A 23535-nucleotide genomic window follows, 5' to 3' on the forward strand; every position below is an offset into this window, starting at 1 on the left:
TTAGCCTCTACTCCGCCCGAATTTGTCTAACACCGGCCCTGTCACGACAGCATGCGTGATAATGCCTGGCTACAGCTGAAGTTGGTCACTGGTCAGGACTGGTCAGGACGCTGCTTCGGTAGGAATGAGCTATCATCATATCGGCAAGCGGGTCAGTGTGCCCGCGAAACAAAAGTCGATATACCTGAATGGGTGTGTTGCGATCCAGTTTGCATGGTGAAAATCACGGACTTGTGGCATGGTAACCGTGACACGGCAAGCTCCCCTACCGTCTACCTACCGTTGTCGTACCGTACCGTCTACGTACCGTCCACCGTTGGTCTGTCGTTCTTTTTGATCGCTAGACTTTTTGTAAATTCACCTTTCACGCATAATACCTTTTTGGGTGACTGTCGGCTAATTTTAAGCGAAGTAGTTTTTCCGCGCTGCCTTTCGGCTGCTTACTTCATTCCGCACTCGCCAAATAGATCTTCGGTGTAAGCGTCTGTAATGCTAATTATGTTTAAAATACCGAGAACAAATATAAAAACACACCTCTCCATATCTCCTGATCCTTGCGGTATGCCTTTTGCACTTGGCGAAACTCCTAGATTCAGCTCGCTGGTTGATTTTTTTCCAGCCTCGCTGTGAAATAATGCCTGTCCTCTTCCTCGAATATAACCTCCTAAAGCTTTTTCATATCTGTTATTGCATCTTCTACGGTATGTATGTCAGCGGCTAACCAATCACCAAACTCACTGTAGCTCCGCCTCATGAGTGGTGAAAAGCGCGCTTCATTGGCTGGTAAGTAGGTCTCTGGAATATGCACGCAGGAGCCGCCAGTATCGGGTAGCGGGGGCCGGTTGACCCGGTGCATGTTGACAGTGTGCGGCTGTAGGGACACCAGGCAGCTGCGAGACAGACAGACAGACAGACAGACAGACAGACAGACACAGACATATGCATAAATAACACAGCCGGACAAGCAAGCCAGCTATCGTGACCTGACCTCTGCACCCTGGCATCTGGTGACCTGCCATGACCTCTGCCGATCTCTGAAGACTCTAGCGACCTCTGGCGACCTCTGACGACCTCTGAAGACTCTGGTGACCTCTGGACCTCTGAAGACCTCTGACGTGACATCTGGCGACATCTGAAGACTTCTGGTGACCTCTGATGACCTCTAGTGACCTCTGGTGACCTCTGGTGACCTCTCCGTCTGGTCGCCGCCCATGCTTTTGCCGCTCTGCCGGCGCCGGGCTATTCAGGTAAGACGAATGATTTCTGACCGTTGACCGCACCCTGTGACTGTTTGTTCCCTCTATACCCGGTCACGGGAGAGAGGGGATGGGTCAGTTCACGGGGTTCGCCGTGACGAGGCAGAGAGCGCCATGAGTTCGTGATATTACAGATGACACGTGGCTGATAGAGTATTCATGGCTTGGAGGGAGGTCGATGATGCGGGATGGGTGCGTTGAGGACGGGAGAGGGGGTACGGTTAGTTCACGGAGGGCGAGAGAGGGGGTGGGATAGGGAGAGTGTAGAGAGAGAGAGAGAGAGGAGAGAGAGAGAGAGAGAGGGGGATGGGAAAACAAAAGCGGGTGTTCATTTTTCATCTGCCTTCCGGCTATTAAATATCAATGGTACTAAGTGCAGTTGTGGGTGCAGCGTTGGCCGCTGGGTGTTGGTTGCTGTGACGGGTGCGCTGGTGGGTGCAGTGGAGGGTGCAGTGGTGTGTACAGTGCTGTGTTCTGGATTCATTGATGGACTGTATGTGGAATACTTTGGTGATGTTTATGCATGAGCGCATCTTCTGTGGGTAGCGGTGTCACTTGTGTATTCATGCATCCATACTTTCTGCTACTCTGCACCGTCAGAAGGCATACCATTTGCTTGCAAGGCACGTACCATGACAAATTGATTGATTGTTTGTCCTACAACCCATTTACTATATGCAGTTGACTGTTTTTCCCTGTTCGTTCCCAGTCACCGCAAATGCAATGCATAATAGGAAGGTATGCCAACAGCATGTCAAGACTGTCTCTGCAAGCTCTATAAACTATCTATAGCTTTACATATTCGGTTGACACGAAAATGGCATTAAGTGCTGCAGCAATATTCGTAGAAATCACTTACATTTTTAGGCAGCCACATGCCAGTTGCACCGGACACATAACAACCAGTATAACGCCTTTTGGGGCGACTAACGGAGCGAGCGAGAGGGTGAGCCTTGCACGTGCGAAATTTCGAGGGGGTACCTCCAGCTGACTTGTGCACGGCACCCTACTAACCGGTCTCTAGCGATGTGCCAAATTTGAGCACAATCGGCCCAGCCGTTCTCGAGATCTGGAAGCGGCACTCTGCACGTGCGCACGTGCAAAATGGGTCCCAACTGACTTGTGCACGGCGCCCTACTAACCGGTCCCTAACTGTGTACCAAATTTGAGCGCCATCGGTCCAGCCGTTCTCGAGATCTGGAAACGACCCCTGCACGTGCGCACGTGCAGCAGCACCCCAACTCTGGCACATGGATATGCAGTGCCTAGTGGGTGCCTACCTACATGCCAACTTTCAGCGCAATCGGCCAAGTAGTTACAGAGATATTGCAACAATTACAAAAGTGACACCTCTTCGTTTTGCACGTGGCACGTGCATAAGGGGTCACCCACATGCATCGGGAATAGTGCAATACTTGGTAGAAGGAATGAAGCTACCCTACAAAAATTACCGCATGTAAATCGGTCAAGTGGTTGCTGAGATATAAGCCTCGCAAAAGCGTGACCACGGCCGGCCGGCCGGCCGGCCGGCCGGCCGCTCATACTCAGAAATTTCCGTTAATCTAAGGAAAGACTACGCTCGCTTCGCTCGCTCCGTAATTACATAGACCGTAGAGGTAAGGCCTGCGACCGAAATCGCTAGTGTTCTTGGAATTCTAGAATTCTAAACTACATATATAGGTTTCCCCAGACTAGGCATGTTGCGTATGTGCTTGATAACCTTTTAGAAATCACGCAAGGTTCCTTGCTGTCAGATGAAGCATGCCATGTTTATGTTTGTAAGTTGTGATAATTGGAAGGGTCAACATCAGATGTAGCTAGCGCTAGCCGTCAGTCACCACACAATTGCCAAATGCACCTCAATTTACCAACTTGTGACGCTTCGATGGCGCCATAATTATAATGAATCTGTTAGAAAAAGCTCATGCTAATCCGATGACGACATAACCAGCTTCATCACAAGATTGAAAGCAGTAATTTTTTCCTTCTAATAGCATGTCTCTGATAATGAAGATGAAGATGCTAATCGCTTCTATATATAGCCATGGCCCATGGTACTTTGATCACCTCATTGCTCGTGATACGATACACACAGTAGAGGTGGGCTTTAGGGATAAACATAGTGCAATAAATAATATTTATCTTTCCCGTCCTTCATGGCCTCGGCTAAAGAATTTTGACTACTGGGGCTAATAATCACAAGGTGTTGAATTTCCCAGAATAAGGCAACCGAAGTGAAAATATCGTTTGCGAAAGATGCATATTAGCCGTTTTCACGACGGGCTATCCGGCGAATGCACCTGATGTGACCAAATCTGCACCTAATTTCTTTTACAGCAAATATCTTTATTTTATGAATTTATTTCAATGTTTTAATCGATGATGCTCTCTGATAATATGACAAAGCAGGCATATAAGCAATTAGTGCAGCCCTAGCTGATAGCTGCTAAGAGACACACTGAACCTGATTTGACCAAATCTGTACCTAATCTGTACCAGATGTGCACCAAATGTGTACCAGATGGCCGTCGTGAAAACGGCTATTTCGTCCAGTTATATGTAACATTGTGACCAAGAGGATTGTGACAAAAGAAAACCGGCTAATGTGATGAAAATCGAAAATCACATCAGTCTTAGCATTTAAATTTTGAACAGTGCGATCTTTTAGCTACCTTTTTGGGAAGTCATTTTGAAGTTGGTTAGGGGTCTAAGAAATCAGCGTGGGCCCGATAGTCTTTTGGAGGCTCTCAGAGCTCATCGTTCCCGAGCCCTTAAAAGCTGAAGTAGAGGCCCCAGGAGTCGATGTGGGCCAAAGGAACCGAGCTGCGTGGAGAATGAATGGAGGGTATGATGATGATGGTATGAGTTTTAGGATGCCTCGGCGACAAGGGCCATTTGGCGTCCATAACTTCGCGTCCAATATCATAACTAGAAAAATAGTTGGCAGTAAGAAAATCAGTGAAATTCATGCAGAAGAGAAAATATTCGATCAAGCTACGGGAAACGGGTTCAGAGCCAAGTAAGGCACTTTGGCGAGTCGGCGACGTTAGTCTCCAGAGGGTGCACAGACGAAATGGAGGGTAGCGATATCATACAAGCGATATCATAATAGCTCCATTTGTGCAAACCAACGTTGCAGGCACTCGGCGCCAGGAATGTTTATTGATACACAATGAATAGAACGCAATTATCCGGTATCCGACTCTCCGTAAGTCCGGCTAACGCTAATCATTCTAACGTACATGCTAATGCTAACGGCAATCATAACGCAACGAGAGCGGGACCGAACTGCCGGCCCGCGAGCGGTCAAGGCCGCTCGCGGGACTAGCGCCCCTGGCGACCGAGTGCCGCAACTACGATTTGTGCAAACCAACGTTGCAGGCACTCGGCGCCAGGAATGTTTATTGATACACAATGAATAGAACGCAATCGCATAGAGAGAAAACCATGTGACGTCGAGAAATCAGACCAAGATCAGAATTACTGAAGAAGATCGTCTGTGAACGACCCTGGCACCTGACTGTGAACATAGTGGTTCAAAAACACCGATCTCGTCTTCCATCGGCCGAGCTGCTGAACTGTGTCGGCGGCGACACCAAGTCTGATCGCCTCCGTCGCCCCCGTCGGACGAAAATCTTTCGGCCGGTGTCCAGGCTGAAGGCCGAAGGACTCAGCGGCCTTAATCGCTGTCTCCAAAATTTGGGCGACGGAGCTGGCAGAGATGGCCGCATACGGGCGGTGCAGCCCGATGAACAGCGGTTTCGTGACCGGGCACCGCCACCGGTCAGTGCTCGCTATGTACGAGCGCAGAGCGTCTACAGGGTCAGTGAATACATCCGCTCCGGGCGGCAGTGTAACAACAAAACCAGTTCTGTGTAAATCGTTCTTAATCCCTAAAAACGAAACTTTGACCGAGCCGTCCGAACAAAAGGTAATCTGGTCAGTAGACATCACGAAACGCGAGGACACTCCGGAATCCGCGTGAAAAGTGCGCGCCTGAGGGGCGATATCAGAGGGCCGAAGCATCAGAGCGATAGCCAGCAACGTAATTGTTTTCATCCTTAACTGTTTAACAGACAAAGCATTGTTCGCTGGCCACGCCCTGAACATGCGTGTGAACGCCGAGACATCCATCACACGAGAGCGCTGCATGGGCAGACGAGTGCGACTTTTCACGATAGCATTTGACAAACGCACAATGAATGGATCAGAGGTCAGGACAGGCAGGTTACACGCCTCGTAAACGGAAGACAAAGCCGCGGACAAACATCGTAACATGGACTGAGGACGGTCGGAAGCACGACTTTTCTGCATCAAAAAATCGGCCAGAAGGGCGGAATCCGTAGGCGGAAAAGGCACACCGCGAGACGCGCAGAAATCGGAACACTCCCGAATATAGCGATCGTATGTTGCGTGTGTCGACTCTGCCAGGCAGAGAGTCAGCTGATCGCTGGCAGCCGGTGACCAACCGCGCTCGACTAGCTGAGAGCGCCAGATATCCGCCAGGCACAGAGGGTCCAGGCGGTGTTCCGGTGCGGCTCGATCACCTGCAGCGGCAGCACCGGCATACACGTACGCTTCACCGGCGGCAGGCGGATGGGAGGTGCGACACACAGCCGCCTCAGCCTGGTCATCCACGGCTGCCCTGGCCAGAGCGGGGCGATGAGAGTCGCCTCCGCCCGCTGCGCCTCTACAAGATCCAGCACGCGCGGAATGAGCCGGAATGGCGGATTGACGAAGTTCATGTGTTGGCCCCAGTCGGATTGGCCGAGGGCATCCACGCCAGCCGATCCCGGGTCGTCGAAGCGGCTGTTGTAGACCGGTAGGAGCGCCGTCGTAAACGACGCGAACCGATCTATGGAGTGCGGTCCAAACATGCGCTCCAGTTGCCGAAACACCGCGGGGTGTAAGCACCACTCGTGCCGCAGCGGCTGCCGGGACAGGGCATCGGATTCCACGTTACAAATCCCGCTGATGTGATGAGCTGCAAGCATCACATTGTGCTGCAATGCAAACGACCAAATTGCCTGAGCTATGGCATCAAGACGTGGATCAGACGAGCCAAACTTGTTAATTAACGCTACGGCGGTAACATTGTCGGATAAAATCTCTACTTTGTTGCCTGCAAGTGACGACTGAAAGGAGAGAAGTGCAAGATATACAGCAAAAAGCTCACGGAAGTTGGACGACTCGCTGCTCACCGTGGGACACCAGAAGCCCGAGGCGGTGCGACTGGCTGGTGGACTCAGCACAGCGCCCCAGCCGGACTCCGAGGCGTCCGTCAGCAGTTGTAAGTCGAACTGCGCGGGTGGCAGCAGGAGCCTCCCGTTCCAGCTGTCGAGGGACCGAACCCACCAGGTCAGATCCTCCACTGCTCCTGCCGACCACTCCAGCGAGGCCTCCCACGAGTGCCTGGAGTTGAGAAGTCGGTAAACGTTTCGAAGTTTGAGCTTGCACGGGAAGACGGCGGCAAGCATGCTAATGCAACGGCCTGCAAAGCGTGCCAGAAGCCGCGCTGAAATGCGTGGGCGTTTGAGGGCGCGTGTTATATCCTGTTTCAACTTGGATACCTTGGATTTCGGCACGGTAATGACGGGAGGTCCGTCCGGTCCAGCACAGCGGACGACAAAGCCAAGGTACGTAACAACATCGGAAGGACAAAGAACAGATTTTTCGTGATTTACGGTAAGACCAAGTTGAGACAGGGTGTCGAGAAGAATTTGAAGCTTGGGTAAAATGTCAGACTGATATCCAGTGAGAAGAAAGTCATCGACAAACGCCATGAGAGACAGTTGATGAACGCCACGCAAGTACTCAATGATGACGCGGATGCATTTATGAAAGTAGTATGGCGATCCCGACCATCCAAAGGGAAGTCTGCACCAGACGTACCAGCGTCCCTCGAACTGGAACCCCAGGTAAGTGCGAAAGTCGGGGTGGATAGAGAAGTGGTAAAAACCATCACGCAGGTCGAGGGTAACCGCACGATCATGAGTGCCCATGATTTGTGGGAGGACAGAGACATCCTCTGACGAGAAGTGAGGTATGACACAATGTTCATTGACGTAACGCAGATCACAGATAAGGCGAAAGTTGCCACTCTTTTTTGGCACGACTTTCAACGGCGACACACATCGCGGCATTTCACTTACACATTCCACAACACCGTTTGACAGCAACTTGTGAAGTTCAGAACGAATGAAACTGTTTTCGTTACCTTTAAAGGGTGGATTATTGAACACCGAGGGTTCCGGCACACGAGCGAAGGGAATGGTAATGCCATGTGTCACCCAGTCTATCACCACATCAGAAGCTCCAATGCGCTCCCAAAAGGCTGGACACAGCGGCATCACTCACGTCTGTGGTCACGTTACCTGTTACGTGCACGTCCGTCTTGTCACTCTGAATCACTCCGGCACGTCCCTCGCGCCGCCCGTGCGCCGCGGCAGGGCCAGGTCACGTGACCCGGCTGGGTCAGAGCGGTCACGGGCGCCAGTCCAGTCAGCTGGCAGCGTGCCAGGGCCGAACCGGCGAGACCGTCCAAAGCCGAAGCCGCCGCCGCCGCCGTCCCGCCCGAAGCCGAACGGCTGGCGTGGCCCCCGGCCGCAGGGCGGCACCGCCGAACTGACCTGCCGAGATGAGCGGGCACCGGCGATGGAAACTGCCCGTTGGAGATTTTCCAAGGCACTCGGTGGGAAGGCGGCTGGGTTTTGCTGCAGGGTGGTGAACAGCTTGGAAGTGCCCTCGTCAAACTGACTGCTCACGAGAAGATTCGTGTACTCCTCTTGGAGGAAACGGAGGTGGGCAAGTGCCACCGTTGTGACGCTCGAAAGAGAAGCCTCGGTAACTTCAGCTGCCAAAAGCTTGAGGATGGTTTCTTGGAATCTCGCCGATTTCTGGATGAGGGTAAACCTCGGGAGATCAGCTCGACCGATGCCAGCACGGCTGTCTCCGACCACCAAATCAGCTGGTAGCTTGATCTTGGCGACACTCTCTTTTATAGCGCGAAACTCACTCTGTAGCTCACTGTAAGAGCTGAAGGCAGCGCCCGGCGCTGGCAACACTTGTTCTGGCACGACTTGCCGACGACCGGCGCTGTCGTTTTCGCATGCAGCTGACGCGGCGGAATGCCCAAGTGCGGGTCTGTCACTCGCTAACCGTGCCACGATCTCTTCTAAGCGATCGAACCTGGCTGACAGGTCTGCCACACTGTCGCCACGGTCACTCTTCTCATCCGCCATACGAACAGGCGGGGTTGGCAGTCGCCTAAAATACCGGCGACTACCCACAGCCACACTCCAGCACAGCGGAGCGCGCGCACCGATCGGAGAGCGGGACCGAACTGCCGGCCGAACTACGATTTTTCAGTCCTTTGACCTTAACTTTGACGTTAAACTTTGACGTTGGCTAAATGGTTTTCGATGAGTGGCTAGAACTTTGCAAGGGCTACATGTTGACTGTTGATGTCAAAGTTTTAAAAATTTTGGGTCATTTTTGCTGCTCCCCGTCATTTGACATTGACTTTGACCCTGAAGTTTGATTTTGACGGAAACGGATTTTGATGCCAAATCGCACCAAACGTGACCAAATGTGTGCCAAGTAACCTTCGTGAAAAGACTATAGTCCGCTTTTTAACCCTGTCTAATCGTTTAAAGCTCTCTAATGAAAAGCCAACGGGAAATCGCCATGCCTTTATTACTAGCCAGCTGAAAATTTCATCTAAATCTGGATTTTCTTTCGACTCTCTATTCATTGCCATAGCTCGACCCTAGCCCTATTTATTTGTGCACTTAAAGCGACCAGGTTAAAAAATCCTACTATAATATGCCTTACGAGTGAAGTGAAGCGTATTGTTAAGCGGATCCATTCCACTAATTCATTAGTTTAATCAAATGCGATCCTCTGCCATGCCTCCAGTGCTGCTCCTGATGCAAACTTAAAGCTTGCAAGTCTACATCCTCGTTCAATCTGTGACTACCAATGCCTACTAGTGGTGTCATTTTCCAAAAAATGTCTGACCGATACCGACCGATAACATCCCAAGCCAAAATTTGACCGAAATTTGACCGAAATTCTATTTGCTATTACTCTACCCCAAAATTGAATTATTTGGTAAATTCTGATGGAAACTAATGGGAAATGGCATTTCAGTCCAAGTTCAGTCAATTCTTAGCCACTGCAAAATACATTTTGTGGTAGAAGTTACTTACAGTTAAAGACTGGAATTGAGTTTCACAATGGTGTGTATTTGTGGGGCCAACTGAGTCAAAATCAGCCTGCTTGTGGTTGTGGTTGGACAATTGGTGGCTGCTGCCTGCTGAGTGGGATGGCTACTGAAGTTGCCAAAACATGGCATCCCTTGTAGTATTTGGGGGAAATTTTGCAACTTTATCATTAACATCCCAATAACTTTCATTTTAACTAGGCAAAAATGGAATACTTTCTCTTTTTGAAAATGGTTTCACTGACAGGGTGACCGAAAGTGTCCGATTTTTGGGGGGCCTGACCGACCGATTACCGAATCGGTCAGCATATCTTTTCGGTAACCGATTTTTTCGGTAACCGATTGACACCACTAATGCCTACACTATTTGTTTCGACCTAACAAATGGCAACCACTGCCTACACCCCAGCCTCCGTGTCTCGACACAAACTCGCGTGTCACTCCGAAGGTGACCTGACTGGTGTGTTATCCGCTATCCCGCCCTATTCCTTGAGTCCACCGTGCCACTGACCTCAGGGGCGCCAGCCTGCGGACCTCGCCACCTTTACAGGTCATGCATCTCAAGATCAGTTTAGCATGATCGATCGTTGCTTCATGACGCTTTTCTCTAAGGCGCCGGGTCATAGGGTAGTCGACTCGATAGGGCGTGTATGTTGATTGGAGGTCAGCGCGGATGCGCTGACCCCTGGGGGGGGGGGGGGTCAGCTGAGTCTAACGGCCGAGTTCATACCTACGCCATTTTGTTGTGGATCCAATGACAGGTGCATTTTTATGCTGAGAAAATGTATGCTGCAGCAGCGCCGGCGACGTGGTTTTGCACGGAGCTGTGCACATGTCAAAGTATTGATCAGTGATCACACTGATCAGTGATAAAGTCAGCCGAAGAGTGCTCTGCACTTTCGATGTGAGAGGAGGAAACATGACACATGCGACTAACGAAATATACGATGCGGGGTTTCCAGGTTTTCGGCGTTACATGCATGGCTATACATGCGGTCTAGCTGGTCTATGGCTCATATTTCTTATTGTGGTGATGTATCCGGGAGGTTGAATTTGAGGACATTCCAGAGAGACTGGGACTTGGGAGTGCTCAAACCAAGGATAACCTTCATGTCACTTTGTTTGATTATCAGAGGCAAATAACAATAAATGTATGCGCCGAGTGGCTTATGATAAATAAAAGACGCAGCAGTTCCCACCTGGGTCCTTAACCCTTGCCCGCACACGGGGTGGGGGGGGGGGGTGGTTGCCATCCCAGGTAGTTTTTATGCTCTGCACTCAACATTTTTAGAGCTAGAAGCCTGATTTTTCGTATAGCTGCTCCTCTATCCTTTCTTGATGTCCACTGAAAAGTGAAAATGTCAAGTTTCTGTGGTTTTTGGTTTCGGAGATATGGCCTTGTTTTTTCAGGTCATGTCATGACCCAAATTACCAATTCTCAACATCTTTCGTTGGCTATGTGCCTTGTGAGCTTTTGACACCTTGATTTCGGCCTTTTTGCCAGTCTTAACTCTTACCTCCCACCTATCATGGAACATGCTGTTCGACGATGTACAGATGTCAAGGTCAGGGTCAAGGTCAACCTAGGTCATCTAAAATAATTGCGTTTTAGGCAAGCTTAATTTACTTTTCGTAAGGTTTTTTGACTGCATTTTTGGTAAAAGCTTCTCAGATCATGATTTCATGTAATATGAACACCTAAACAATCGGTGCACACATCAGTATACACACAGAAACACACAGACATACAAACACATATCATTGAACTTGACCTAACTTGACCTGAAATGACCTCAGCAGCAAAAACCTGGTCGGGTAGTGTGACAAAGAGGTTCTAGCTGGCTTGGCACGAGAAAACGGCATCGTCATCGGTATGTGATAAGCAGCGCACTTGATATCCAACGGTGACCCAAAACAGCAACAATTTTTAGTTTGACCTGACCTGGAAGGTCAATGACTGACCTGAGAAGGTAAAACTGGGTATCATAGGATTCCTTCCCAAAGAATCTTTTTGGTCGTTACCGCGAAGCTCTATCTCCAACAGGAACGAAATGGCGGGGGGTGGCAACCCCCCCATGTGCGTTCTATGATGGGAAAATGGCATGTGCGGGCGAGGGTTCAGTTAATCATGGATTAATTAGACAGTTTCTAGCTCTACAGATGTCGTTCCATCGGCATCCACAAGCATCACCCACTGACGAAATGCGACTCATTTCAATCCTTATCGCCGAATGAGGTATGCACCTTGGTGATCATAAGGTTAGACACCCTGCTCCGACCGAGAGGTCAGCAGGTTTTGCGGGCCATCTGATCTGGGTGCATTGGGATGATGCTACCGTTGCGGTTAACTCTGGTGTAATGTGACTGTAGCAGAAATCTGATGCTAAGTGTTGTTTATTAGCTGTTAGTGTTCCAATTGTTATTTATTAGAAACTGGAAGCTATAGGCTCTTATAATGCTGTCACTCGAATGCCTAGGTATTGCCCTTCCTATATCTTTCCGAAGATAGCTTTTTGGTAGATTTCACTTTTGTTGCAATCATAGCCTTATCCACGCAAGAATGTGTGTGTCGGTGTTTTTTTTTGTGTGTGTTTATCGTGACCATCGTTGGATTCACTGTTTATTGACTTGTTCTTTTGGTCTTTTGTTCCAGACTATGAAATATTCGAAGCACATTGTTGTATGGCTGGCGCTCATCACGCTCGTAAAGATCCACGTTAGTTCGGAAACACCACACAAAGGTCAGAAAAAGCTCCAGATAACCTAAAATAACAACTGGCTTTTCCACACAAAAATGTCCCGGGAATGGAACTCCGGCAGGTTTAAGGCTGGAACAGACTCTTTCCGCATTCAGGAAATCGCATGCGAGAGCCTATTCAAATACATTATAATTCTTCTCGCATCAATCGCTTGCGGGAGGTGCGTGTGATTGATGCGAGCGTGCTTCCATGTATTTGAATAGGCTCTCGCATGCGATTTCCTGACTGCGGAAAGAGTCTGTTTCAGGCTTTAGGGGTACGGACCTGCTCCTCTCCCTCCTTTCTTCAATTCAGTGATATACTCGAGGGCACAGCTTCACTTCATGTCCCGTAGCAGTTTCAGCCCTCCGACTCAACGGGCCCTCAGACTCACCGGGACCGAGAAATCGGGATAGAAGCAGTGCACAGTGCCACCTGGGGACTGTTGTAGGAAGCGCACAGTCGAGACCGTCCCGCTTGGATGAGGTGCGGTGTGCTGTGGGTATATTGTGTAGCGTGTACTGGCTATACTGACTACTGTTAGACTGCTTTGTTTATAAATTATAGTGTAGTAGTGGTGGCAAAACTGCGGTGTGCTTGTGTCCGCTCTTAACCCTCGCCGGCACGGGGGGGGGGGTGATGCAACCCCCCTTAAGGTTTTTCGTGAATAACTCGCGTAAAAAGCGGCCGATCGCGACGAAACTTTCAGTACCTTCGCATTGATCAATTTTACACCTACCCTGAAAATTTCATGACCCTGACCCAAATGACCTTTGACCTGTGACCTCTTTGCTGAGACCATGTTTGGCCGGAATCGCGATTCGGCGTATCAATGTCGGCGTATCGCGATTCGGCGTATGGTATGTCGGCTCGCATTAGCCGCGCGTTTGCAAGCTTTTCGTGGTTTCAAACGTTCAAACATGTGATTTGATGTTGCTCCCATACATAAGGGTGGGTGTCAAGGTCACCTGAAGGTCAGGTCAGGTCATTGACCTTTGGTGACCTCGGGTGACCTCGGTTCACTTTTTCGAGTTTTACATGTTTCTAGGCTAGTTTTTGGAGCTGAATTCGAATTTAGCAACCATTTGAACATTTACGAAGTAGTTTTGGTGCCTTCGTAACATGTTACGAAGCTGTCAGAGGCGGTTGACACGTATTACGAATACCCGTCACAACCCCTACCGGTTGACCTGACCTGACCTGACCCGACCTGGTCTAAATGCTTAAAGACATCATCTTTGATCAAAACTAACACGATATTCGTGATCAGCACCCCGGAAAACCACATAGCAGCCACACTTTACGACTTTCTAACAGGTCCCGATTTTCCCGGTTTTCGGGTCATTGACCTGACCTGGAAGGTCACCCGATGACCTAGGACCTTAAAATTGGGTATCATCGGCTTCCTCTCGTGACGGGCAACACGCTCGTTTTTTCCGCGAAGCTCTAGCTCGATCAGGGGCCAAACGCGAGGGGGGGGTCGTACCAACCCCCCCTTGTGCCGCCGAAGAACGCAAAATGGCCTGTGCCGGCGAGGGTTAACGATAAAAGTCGGTTCGGCCATGAAACAAAAATTTATTAAGTGTGCATAGCATAGATAGGCATATATTGTTTAAAAGTGCTCATTAGGGCTAAGCTACGGAAGCTACGGGTTCTTTCAGAAGCTATCATGACATGTGTGTATCGTTTTTCTTCAGCTGCTCTCGTTTGGAATGATGAACGCACCACGAAATCGGTGGTTTCGACCACCACGACTACAACGACTCGACAAACGACCACACCTTGGACCGGCGAAGAAGCGTGAGTAAGAACGTCGTGCCCGTCGTGCCGTTCACCGTGATTCTGTCCAGTTAAGATGAGAATCACGAGGCACGTAACTTCATCTGTGGTCCTCAGACTTCGGCCAACAGCCCTCCCCATTATCCTTCAACCAGAAACGGTTCGTTTTGAGTGGTTAGCACTTCTGTCCTGCGTAGGCGCTTGGACTCTTTTGTCGGCCAGACTGGCAAGGTTTCCGTTACTTTATTGAAAGTCAACGTTTTATCTTTATGTTCTATAGACCAGCGAACTATGTATGTAGGTAGATCCGTCAACCAAACACTAATATCTCTGCACCGTATGCCAAATTCTTTTTTTTTTACCGTATTATAGGTATTCGTACTTCGTTGGTATACAAAGTAGCCCCATTTGCGCATAAGATGCTCTGAACCTGTCAATACATAGTTTACATAGATTTCTCTTTTTTCAAGTTTGTTCATTTTTGTCATAATTACGAGGATTTGCTGGTATTTGGTTTGATACCTATAGGTGTTTTGTGTAAAATCAACATCACTGGTGCGGTCTATGTTCATATTCGTTTTGCTTGTTCTCGTCTGTCCCCAGTCCGGAGCTGATCCCCTGGCAGCTATTCAACTCCCGATCTCTCTGGGACATTGGACACCAGTCTCCTCAACAGACCCTCTCCGGTCCCCTTCTCTACGACGTCCGCTCCGCCGTGGATGCTGCCATCGCGCGACTGAACCAGGAGATCTCGGCGGCAGTCAGTCGTGAAAATCGCAAACCCTACACGAGGGCTGACTTACTGGACGGAAGGCACAGATATCTGCCCGGTCTCGGGTCAGAGTATGTGATCAACTTCGTCGGCAGGGGGTCGGTGAGAACGGAGACGGTACGACTGAAGCGGCCGGTGGGTCAGCTGATGTCTTCGAAATCGAAGAGCGGCTCTGGGGAGGTTATAAGACTTGTGGTACCCTACTATCACGAGCCGAAGACTTTCGGCGCGTTCTTGGCTAACCTGGCACACCTAATATTAGAAAAGAACGAACCCCTTGAGCTGCTCCTCATCTTTTACTGGCGCGGATCTCCGGCAGCAGAAGCCTCTGAAGTCTTGCGCGACAGGAAACGCGTCGGGGCGGCTCTCGACAAACTGAACCACCACGCCGGCCGCACTGTGGCGCGTTTGGTCGACGAAAAGAGACTATTCTCTCGCGGCCATGCCCTGCTGCGAGGCGCCGAGCAGCCCGGTGCCAACGGCGGCGACGTTCTACTCTTCTTCTGTGACGTCGACATGTTCATCAGTACTGACACGCTGCGACGCTGTCGCACCAACGCCATACCGGGAAAGAGTGTGTACTACCCAATCGTCTTCAGCACGTATAACCCGTCGCTGCGTGCCATGGCCTGGGACAAACCTCTAGAATCTCCCTGGAAGTATCATCCCGTCACACGAGATGTAGGTTTTTGGAGAGACTTTGGATACGGCATGACGTGCCAGTATCGCTCCGATTTCCGTCGCGCGGCAGGGAAATATCTCATCTCTAACACATGGGGTGGTGAAGATGTGCACCTCTTCAAACACCACCGCCGAACGGGGATCGAGGTGGTGCGTGCACCAGACCCCGGACTGGTGCACGTGCACCACCGTGCCAGGTGTGACACCAGTCTGACACCAGGTGGTGCGGGCTGGTGCGGCGGCTCGCAACTACTCACGGAGGCCTCGGCGGGCACATGGACACGATGGGTACACAAAATGCAACAGGGACGTCTGAGTCTGGTAGTGCCTGAGGAGTAAATGTCGCTGAAAAAATATCGATGCTTGTCCTGTAATAATGTTAGTAAGCGCTTTCTTGAGGCTCATTGTAAAAATATGAAGATTAAGAACCGTAGCCTCATACTAAAGTGAATATATTGCCGAATATAATCCAATCAAGTGAGACGACAGTTTCGGGCATGGCCCATTATCAAGTCTCAAACTGTCGTCTCACTTGATTGGATTATATTCGGCAATATATTCACTTTAGTATGAGGCTACGGTTCTTAATCTTCATATTTTTTCTTGTCCTGTAATGCGAGTTACAGTCGTTGAAATTCGCACGTTGACGGGGGGTTTCATGCAACTCCATCAGATGCTATCTGCTTTATATGAAACCGTCATATTGCTTTGTTGAAGCCTGCCATTGCACAGGATAAAGCTTTGGTAAAGTATAATATTTGTTATGACCTTTTCCTCGAATTAAGAAATGTGAAAATTCGAAAGTGACGTAGATATTCTAATGGTTGAATTTTCGCCCACAGCGCATCGTCAGAGACAAGCAAATAGCATCGAGCAAACATGTACAATTCAAATATCTTGCAATTGCCGAGCCATAAATGTCACATAAATGGCTCGGCAACAGCAAGATATTTGATTTGCACATGTTTCCTCAATGCTATTTGCTTGTCTGACGATGCCCTGTGGGCGAAAATTAGAATACGTCACTTCCGACTTTTTACATTTCTTAATTCGAGGAAGAGGTCATAACAAATATTATACTTTATCATAACAAGATGTTACTCGCGAGAGCACTCAACAACCTGTCAGGGTAAAGCTTATATAACTCTAATAAAATCCGGTGGTATGTGGCAAAAAAGCTGTATTTTCAAAATTCAATGAAGCATGTGATGCACGATACGATACGATGCTTTGTTGTAACTAAATACGCCAGTCTTTTTGTGGTTGTTACTTGTTATTGTTGTTGTTGTTGTTGTTGTTGCTTTTTTCAAGGTGGCACATGCAGTAAGGTGATATTTCACGTCTTTGCTGCTGTTTTGCATCGTGATATTATAACTAATAATATATTTCAATGGATGCTGGTGGGATCATTTTCTCTTTATGTCACTTTGCAGCGCGTAGCATGCCTGCAGTTGATTTTCGACGCTTAATGCACGTGTGGCAGATTTTTCAAATAAGGAAAGGTATTGCACATTTTTATTTACGCGTGTCTGTACTGTTTTTAGTTCCATCGTGACGCATCAGATTGCTGTCTGACCATTATAGAGTTCAGTGTATCTGACCAAAGTGTCCACCATAATAATATGTTGCGTTGTCTGCTCAATATACATGCATCTGCACTCTGCAGGCTCACTTGTGTATAACTACGAATAGGTATCAAATAGTTAGGTGTCCGAATCTGCTTTCTTCATTTAGATACCCTTTGTTCTCGTGTGATGCCTTCTCAATAAACGTTGAAAATGCTTCCCTGAAATAAAGGGAGCCTAAATTATATCATGTACCACGGCTATTTTTAATGTTTCAACTGGGGGAAAACTTTGGAAACATTGGAAAATACAACTATGGAAAGACCAAAATCTCCATATTAGTAGAGAAGTATAGTAAGCGGCAGCATTGCGATATTCAGTACGAAGGTCACAGTCATTTCGCTTTACAATGAATGTTTTGGTTACATATTACATCGTAACGATAACATAACGTACGTAGGTATGTTCTCATGTCATGTCGCAATCGCAAAAGGTCACCACATATGCCAATAAATCATTTTAATAATTTATGCTAAGAAACAACAATGCGACATTGGTAAGGACAAGGCAAACAATAACATTCATTTTTCTTTGAACTGAAGGCAGCGGACGCTGAATTCAGGCAGAAGGGCAGCACAATTTCCCTCGATTTAGGTTTAGAGCTGTGCACTACGCAGGACCACGAACCTGATACCTATGTCCACCCATCCGCTTGTCCATTCGCAAATCACGCTTGCCCCCGGACCAATGTTTTGGACTTGTTTCTTTAGACCTTTTCTTCATCCCAGTTCGAAACCTGATGTTAGAAGAATATTCCATTGATGTTCATTGACATATTTATTAATTTGGCCCCTAATGATAAGCTAGCCGAGGCGCCCCACAATACACACTGAGGCGCTCCGCCCCTCCCCCTCCCCCCACGCAACCCACGGCATCTGCCCACCCCACCCCCTCTCCCCTACCACCCCCTCCCACCCACCAGTCCACGCGCTCGAGAGGCACAGGCGCCCGACTCGAACCAATCAGAAGCTAGGACACAGACGGCGTACGCAATATCTCCCAATCAGCACGACTCATACAGAATACACTTGATTCTGCGTCAAAATTCAGTGGAACGAAACGAAAGTTGTTGATTGTTGTGCTGTTGTTCAGTTCGTCTGAGGCTGCTAGTATCAGGAATTGCTATTTGTTTTTAGTGCAATTACAGCATTGGAAGATACAACGGACACCGGTGTTCGCGCCTTACCGTAATGTCAAAACAGTGGGACTCATTCTAATTTGCGCTTTATGTGTGACGCTAGCACAATTCGGTGACCCAAACATGGCTGCCCTGCGCCGGGCCTGCGGAAGCGGCCTGCTCGTCTTGTATGCCAAAGCCAGACACCCAGCTGCATGGATTCTCGTTACGGGTCGGCCAACCCAAACCAGCATTTGGTGAGTAGGTACCAACCGCGGGCCTCAGAGGAATAGCGGGGATTTTTGTCATATTTGCTCTTATCATTTCATCTGAACCCTGTCCCTGAGTTGACCATCCGCGACTTCCCCTTTCCCTGCCCCCCCCCCCCCCACCCCAAGTGAGCGCCCGTCAAACCGTCAGCAGTCGGGTGACGGGCGGTTTACGTCGGTTTGTTCGTTGTTAAATGTTCCTACAGGTGACGCTACTGTGCTCAGATGCCCAATGACAAGATGGCGCTGGTGTGAGTGACTGCTCTCACCTTTCGGTTCTCACAAACAGGATTGTAGTTTTATGATTGTTTCAAGAAGCCCTTTGACCTGGGTATCGCTGTTTTTCGCTTCGATATAAACACAGCATACGACGACTTTGATGCTTTGGAAGGTAACCAACCCTCAATAAATACTTATGTATCCGTGTTGATTAAAGGGACCCTCCCATCTTAACATTAGATTTGAGTTGAGATAGCCAAAATGGGGTCCCTGGCTCACAATTACCAGTTTCGGCACTCACAACTTCGAGAAATGCCTTAAATCGGAAATATTGAATTTCAAAATTGCAGCATTTTGATTCAGAGGGGCTAATGCTTAGGAATACCCCTCTGAATGTGTGACGTCAGGGCAGATATCTAACGATTTTTAAATGTTTGACTAAAACGTTTTGTAGCACGCGGTGGTATATGCTATTTGCGCGCAACATCTGCCGCAAACGCCGCACTTCTAAAATAAAGTCGCTAGCAACAGCGGAGATCCCAAAAAAGTAAACAATTGTAAAAGTCTAATATCTTGAAAACCGGTGAATATTTTTCGGTGAAATTTGGTAGATATTCGTTTTCGCTCTTTCTGAACCGAGCGACATCACTTTCATGCCAATTCATAAACTTTTTTGAAGGTGGGAGGGTCCTTTTAAGGTCAAATGATTTGCACGTATTTGCATTGCCGGGAATAAGGGATGAATAATGTAGGTACAGAACGAGACATGATGCATCTAATAGTTATATAAGTAAGTTTGTGGCACATACGTTATGAAAAAATGCATTTATGGGTAAGAATTCTGAATGGCGATCTATACCCATTTATTTATACGTAACGCCGCGCAAGGTAAATGTAACGAGCTGAGAGGATGGAGCGTCTACATTCGCATCTATAGATGGCCTTGATTCACAATTCCTTTCTAGATGGCAGCTCAGCGAATTGATCTGACAATTCACACTCACCCCAACAGCGATCGGTGGGGGGCTAGAGATGTCGCTAGCATGGGGCCTATGCAGATGACACTTATTTGTCAGCTTCGCTGGCAGCGAGCTCCATTGACCATTGCAGTGCCATAGGTGGTGATATGATGGTGTTGGACATTGCTGTAGTGAGTGAGGCTAAAGCCCTCGCCCGCACATGGAAAGGAGTAGAGTGGTTGCCACCCCCAGGTAGTTTTCTGCGCTGTATTAAACATCTTTACAGCTAGTGGTCTGATTTTTCGTGTATCTGCTTTTTGATCTTTTTGCAACGTCCACTGAAAATTCCTGTGGTCTTTGATTTCGGATACATGACCCTGTTCTTCAGTTAATGTCATGGCACAAATGACCAATTCCCAACATCTTGCGTAATGCGTTGGCTATGGGTCTCGTGAGCTTTTGACACCTTGATTTCGGATTTTTTTCTTGCCAATCTTACCTCCCACTTTTCAAATTTCATGGAACATGTAAATCGACGATGTATAGATGTCAGGGTCGGGGTCGAGGTCAGCCTAGGTCGTCTGAAACATTGTGTTCTAGACATGTCGAAATTAGCATGCTGAAATTACTTTTCATGAAGTTCGTTTGACTGTATTTTCAATAAAAAGCTCCCTAATGAGTTCATGAACTGACAGTGGCGGATCCAGGGGGGCAAAATGGGCATTTGCCCCGCCCCAAACGGCATAAATTTAACATTACGCCTATGGACGATGCATGGAAAGAATCGATAAATTGTTATGGTTTGCCCCCCCCCCCAAAAAAAAACTCTGAGCTGGATCCGCCTCTGTGAACTGATGTAATAAGGTCACATAAAACAACTGGCGAAAACATCAGCATACTACACCTTTTTAGGCGCAATTTCAAAAATTTAAAGACAAAATTCAAAAAGTTTACATTCAAAATGCACGTGAACCTTTTTGAATTTGGCCTTTAACTTTTGAAATTGCGCCTAAAATGCTGTAGACACACACACACACACACACACACACACACACACACACACACACACACACACACACACACACACACACACACACACACACACACACACACACACACACACACACACAAACATACAAACACATACCAAGCGAGCGCGTTCTTTCTGACACGATCACTTGAACTCAAGGCAATGTTTTGCTCCCGTTCGTGAGTTGCGTTTGCGTTAGACAATGGTCCGTCCGTATGCCATTTTAGATCAAATGAGGTCATGACGGGCAGCGCACGTGATATTCCAATGGTGACCCTAAACAGCAACAGTTTGTAGTTTCACTTGACCTGGAAGGCCATTGATTGACCTGAGGAGTTGAAATTGAGCACTATTGGATTTGTCTTTTACCAATGAATCTGATTTTTGTTGTAAATCCCTATCGCCACCAGGAACCTCACGGCTGATGAGGGGTGTAGTACCTACCCCCGAGAGCTATCGGATTTATATCAACATTAATTATGCCAAAATTGTTTTCAATATAATCCAGCATATTCGAGTACAATAATTCTATATTAAAGATTCCAACGGTAGTGTAAACAAAAACAATGATAACGATAACAATTCATAATAAATAATAACAGCAACAAACCATTCCCCAGCGCAACATGTTTCACTCGTTTCATTTAACAATCTGTAAAATGATTTGAAGCAGTCGCTGGCAAGTGCATTGCGCATAATTAATTTGTAATTATTTGTGTAAGTAATTAACTATAGGTACCCATATCTTCGTGGTTGTTTTTTAATGCCATATACGCGATTTCAGATAATAAACCTCTTGTTGAACCTATTTTATGTTGGGAGCATACGTTTGCTAAAAGTTATTTAATTTCCCTCTTGCTCTGTCCTTTTTAGTTTTAATGTGTGCTTAGCTGAGCGCATTCCATGAGCAAGTGCGCCTTTTTACATCGATTGAATCAGATTCACAGCCAATGCTTAATTAAAAGAAGATTAATTCAATTAATGGTATACCAATGTAACGTTAGAAAATGCACAAAAGCCTTTAGCTTTACTTTGAAGTCTTTTGTTAAAGACTAAATACGACTTTTCTATGTGAGAGATTCCCTTGCTTTGAAATATCGTAGAAACAAGCACTTCGCATATTATTCTCGTCTATAGAATAGATCACGAAGTCATTCTCCTGAGACCGTTCACACGTACGACCTTCGTGGTCGGCGGAGCAGTGAAGGCCGCTATTCTCGTCCAGTTGAGGCCGGCTTTACCGACATTAGTCTCCACACCAGTCCTCCGTTTTCCGTACTGTGTGGGTGCTACCACCTCACCCCCCGCCATGTAGGCCCCCCAGAACCCAAACGTGCCGTGCGTGAGTACCGTGTGATTACAGGCAGCCAGTAGAGCCAGATCCGTGCCCGGTTTAGCTTGGACACCGTCACCGGCCAGAACGATGTCAGTGGAGTTGGATCGGGATATCAGCTCGTTTTTACACCATTCCAGGTCGTCGGAAACAACCACGAATAGTGCGTCGCGGTGGCGACTTCGCATCAGTGCCAGAGCACGCTCTAAGTAGTCCCTGTCCACTAGCCGACCCTCGACCATTTTAGGCAGCCACGTGGCATAGTCGGTACGACGCACGTGCACGCCAATGAAGGTTGGTGAGGTCACGTTAGCCCGACGGGCCAGTTCGGCCAGCCGGCGGTCAGCAGACGAGGTCAGCTCGGGTCGGAAGGTGAGCTCTCGCAGCACCCGGTCACGTATTGGATGAAAGAAATGCACCGCCGTCGGGTAGCCACCGATAAGATAATCCCGATCCTCTTTTGCGTCTTTGATTAGCGCATCCACGCTAATCTCGGTCCAGTTGTAGTTACATCCGACGGGTAGCGGGCGTGTTGATAGTGGTTCGAAGAACTCCTCGAGAGTTTCGGCCATCTTTGGTAGCAGCCAGACTGGTCGGTGAAGGATGTGACTGGCCCCCAGCAGCGTGGCGTATTCAAACATGATGTTACCTAGTCGACCACCCTTTGCGGCAGAGAGTAGGCGTCCCGACGGTGGGCAGGTCAGAGCTGCGGGCCTCTCGGGTGGGACCCTCTCCTGCGGGACCTTCTCCGGGTGTGGGACCCTCTCCGGGTTCGGGGTCCTCTCCGGTGGGACCATCTCATGCTTCGAGACCTTCGCAGGTGGGACCCTCTCCGACAGGGCCATCTCAGAGTGTGGGACCCTCTCCGGCAGCTGGGTCCTCTCCGATATGACCCTATCCGATGTGACCCTTTCCGGCTGGACCTTCGGGTGCGGGACCCTCGCCGGGGGGTCGCAAGGCTCTTCGCGAGGTCGGAGCTGACCCCTGGAGTTGACGAGCAGCAGTAGTAGTGTGAAACAGCATATCGACACGAGTAATGTCGAAAGAGCTCTGTGTGATAAGCTGGCCTGCCAGCGCAATGTCCGGAGTCCGGCGGTCATGGGATCCGGACCTCCGGGCCCACGAGGGTGGAGGTACCAGCAGTCTGAAAAGAAAAAATGGCCGGTAGTCATGATCAATAGCAATATGATGATCAGCAATAATTGTGTTGACCAAAAACCAATACCAACGCTGTGTATTCATTATCTATGTCGTAGATCGTATTGTATTCGTAAAGGTAGGTTAGGTACTGTGGTAGTCTTAATGTAATACATGACAGTAGCCGTTTTCACGACAGCCATTTGGTACACATTTGGTGCAGATTAGGTGCAGATTTGGTCAAATTAGGTTCATTCGCCGGATCAGCCGTTTTCACGACGGCCATCTGGTACATATTTGGTGCACATCTGGTACAGATTAGGTGCAGATTTGGTCAAATCAGGTTCAGTGTGTCTCTTAGCAGCTATCAGCTAGGGCTGCACTAATTGCTTATAT

General features: G+C 48.5%; 4 protein-coding genes across 4 annotated transcripts in view; 2 read left to right on the forward strand and 2 right to left on the reverse strand.

Moving 5' to 3' along the window:
* The first annotated feature begins 874 nt into the window (after nucleotides 1–874).
* Nucleotides 875–15872, forward strand: LOC122375057 (chondroitin sulfate N-acetylgalactosaminyltransferase 1-like). Its single transcript, XM_043354216.1, has 4 exons — nucleotides 875–1247; nucleotides 12134–12221; nucleotides 13916–14018; nucleotides 14601–15872. Exons 1-4 carry the CDS (start codon nucleotides 1212–1214, stop codon nucleotides 15787–15789), a joined length of 1416 nt encoding a protein of 471 aa, XP_043210151.1. The 5' UTR covers nucleotides 875–1211; the 3' UTR covers nucleotides 15790–15872.
* LOC122375058 lies at nucleotides 4389–6740 on the reverse strand. The gene is made up of 2 exons (XM_043354217.1): nucleotides 6458–6740; nucleotides 4389–6187 (listed from the first exon to the last, which is right to left on the reverse strand). Exons 1-2 carry the CDS (start codon nucleotides 6731–6733, stop codon nucleotides 5735–5737), a joined length of 729 nt encoding a protein of 242 aa, XP_043210152.1. The 5' UTR covers nucleotides 6734–6740; the 3' UTR covers nucleotides 4389–5734.
* A 2251-nt stretch (nucleotides 15873–18123) lies between the features above and the next one.
* Nucleotides 18124–23535, forward strand: part of LOC122375056 (protein FAM13A-like) — a 69694-nt gene continuing 64282 nt past the window's right edge. Inside the window, exon 1 of the mRNA XM_043354213.1 lies at nucleotides 18124–18449. The gene's annotated coding sequence lies outside the window, so the exon portion shown is untranslated. The remainder of the gene's footprint in view (nucleotides 18450–23535) is intronic.
* On the reverse strand, nucleotides 21813–22643 carry LOC122375055 (galactoside alpha-(1,2)-fucosyltransferase 1-like). The gene has a single exon (XM_043354211.1). It carries the CDS (start codon nucleotides 22641–22643, stop codon nucleotides 21813–21815), a length of 831 nt encoding a protein of 276 aa, XP_043210146.1.

The sequence above is a fragment of the Amphibalanus amphitrite genome, unplaced genomic scaffold (assembly GCF_019059575.1).
Source record: "Amphibalanus amphitrite isolate SeventyFive unplaced genomic scaffold, NRLGWU_Aamphi_draft 001766F_arrow, whole genome shotgun sequence".
In the NCBI taxonomy this organism is placed as follows: domain Eukaryota; kingdom Metazoa; phylum Arthropoda; class Thecostraca; order Balanomorpha; family Balanidae; genus Amphibalanus; species Amphibalanus amphitrite.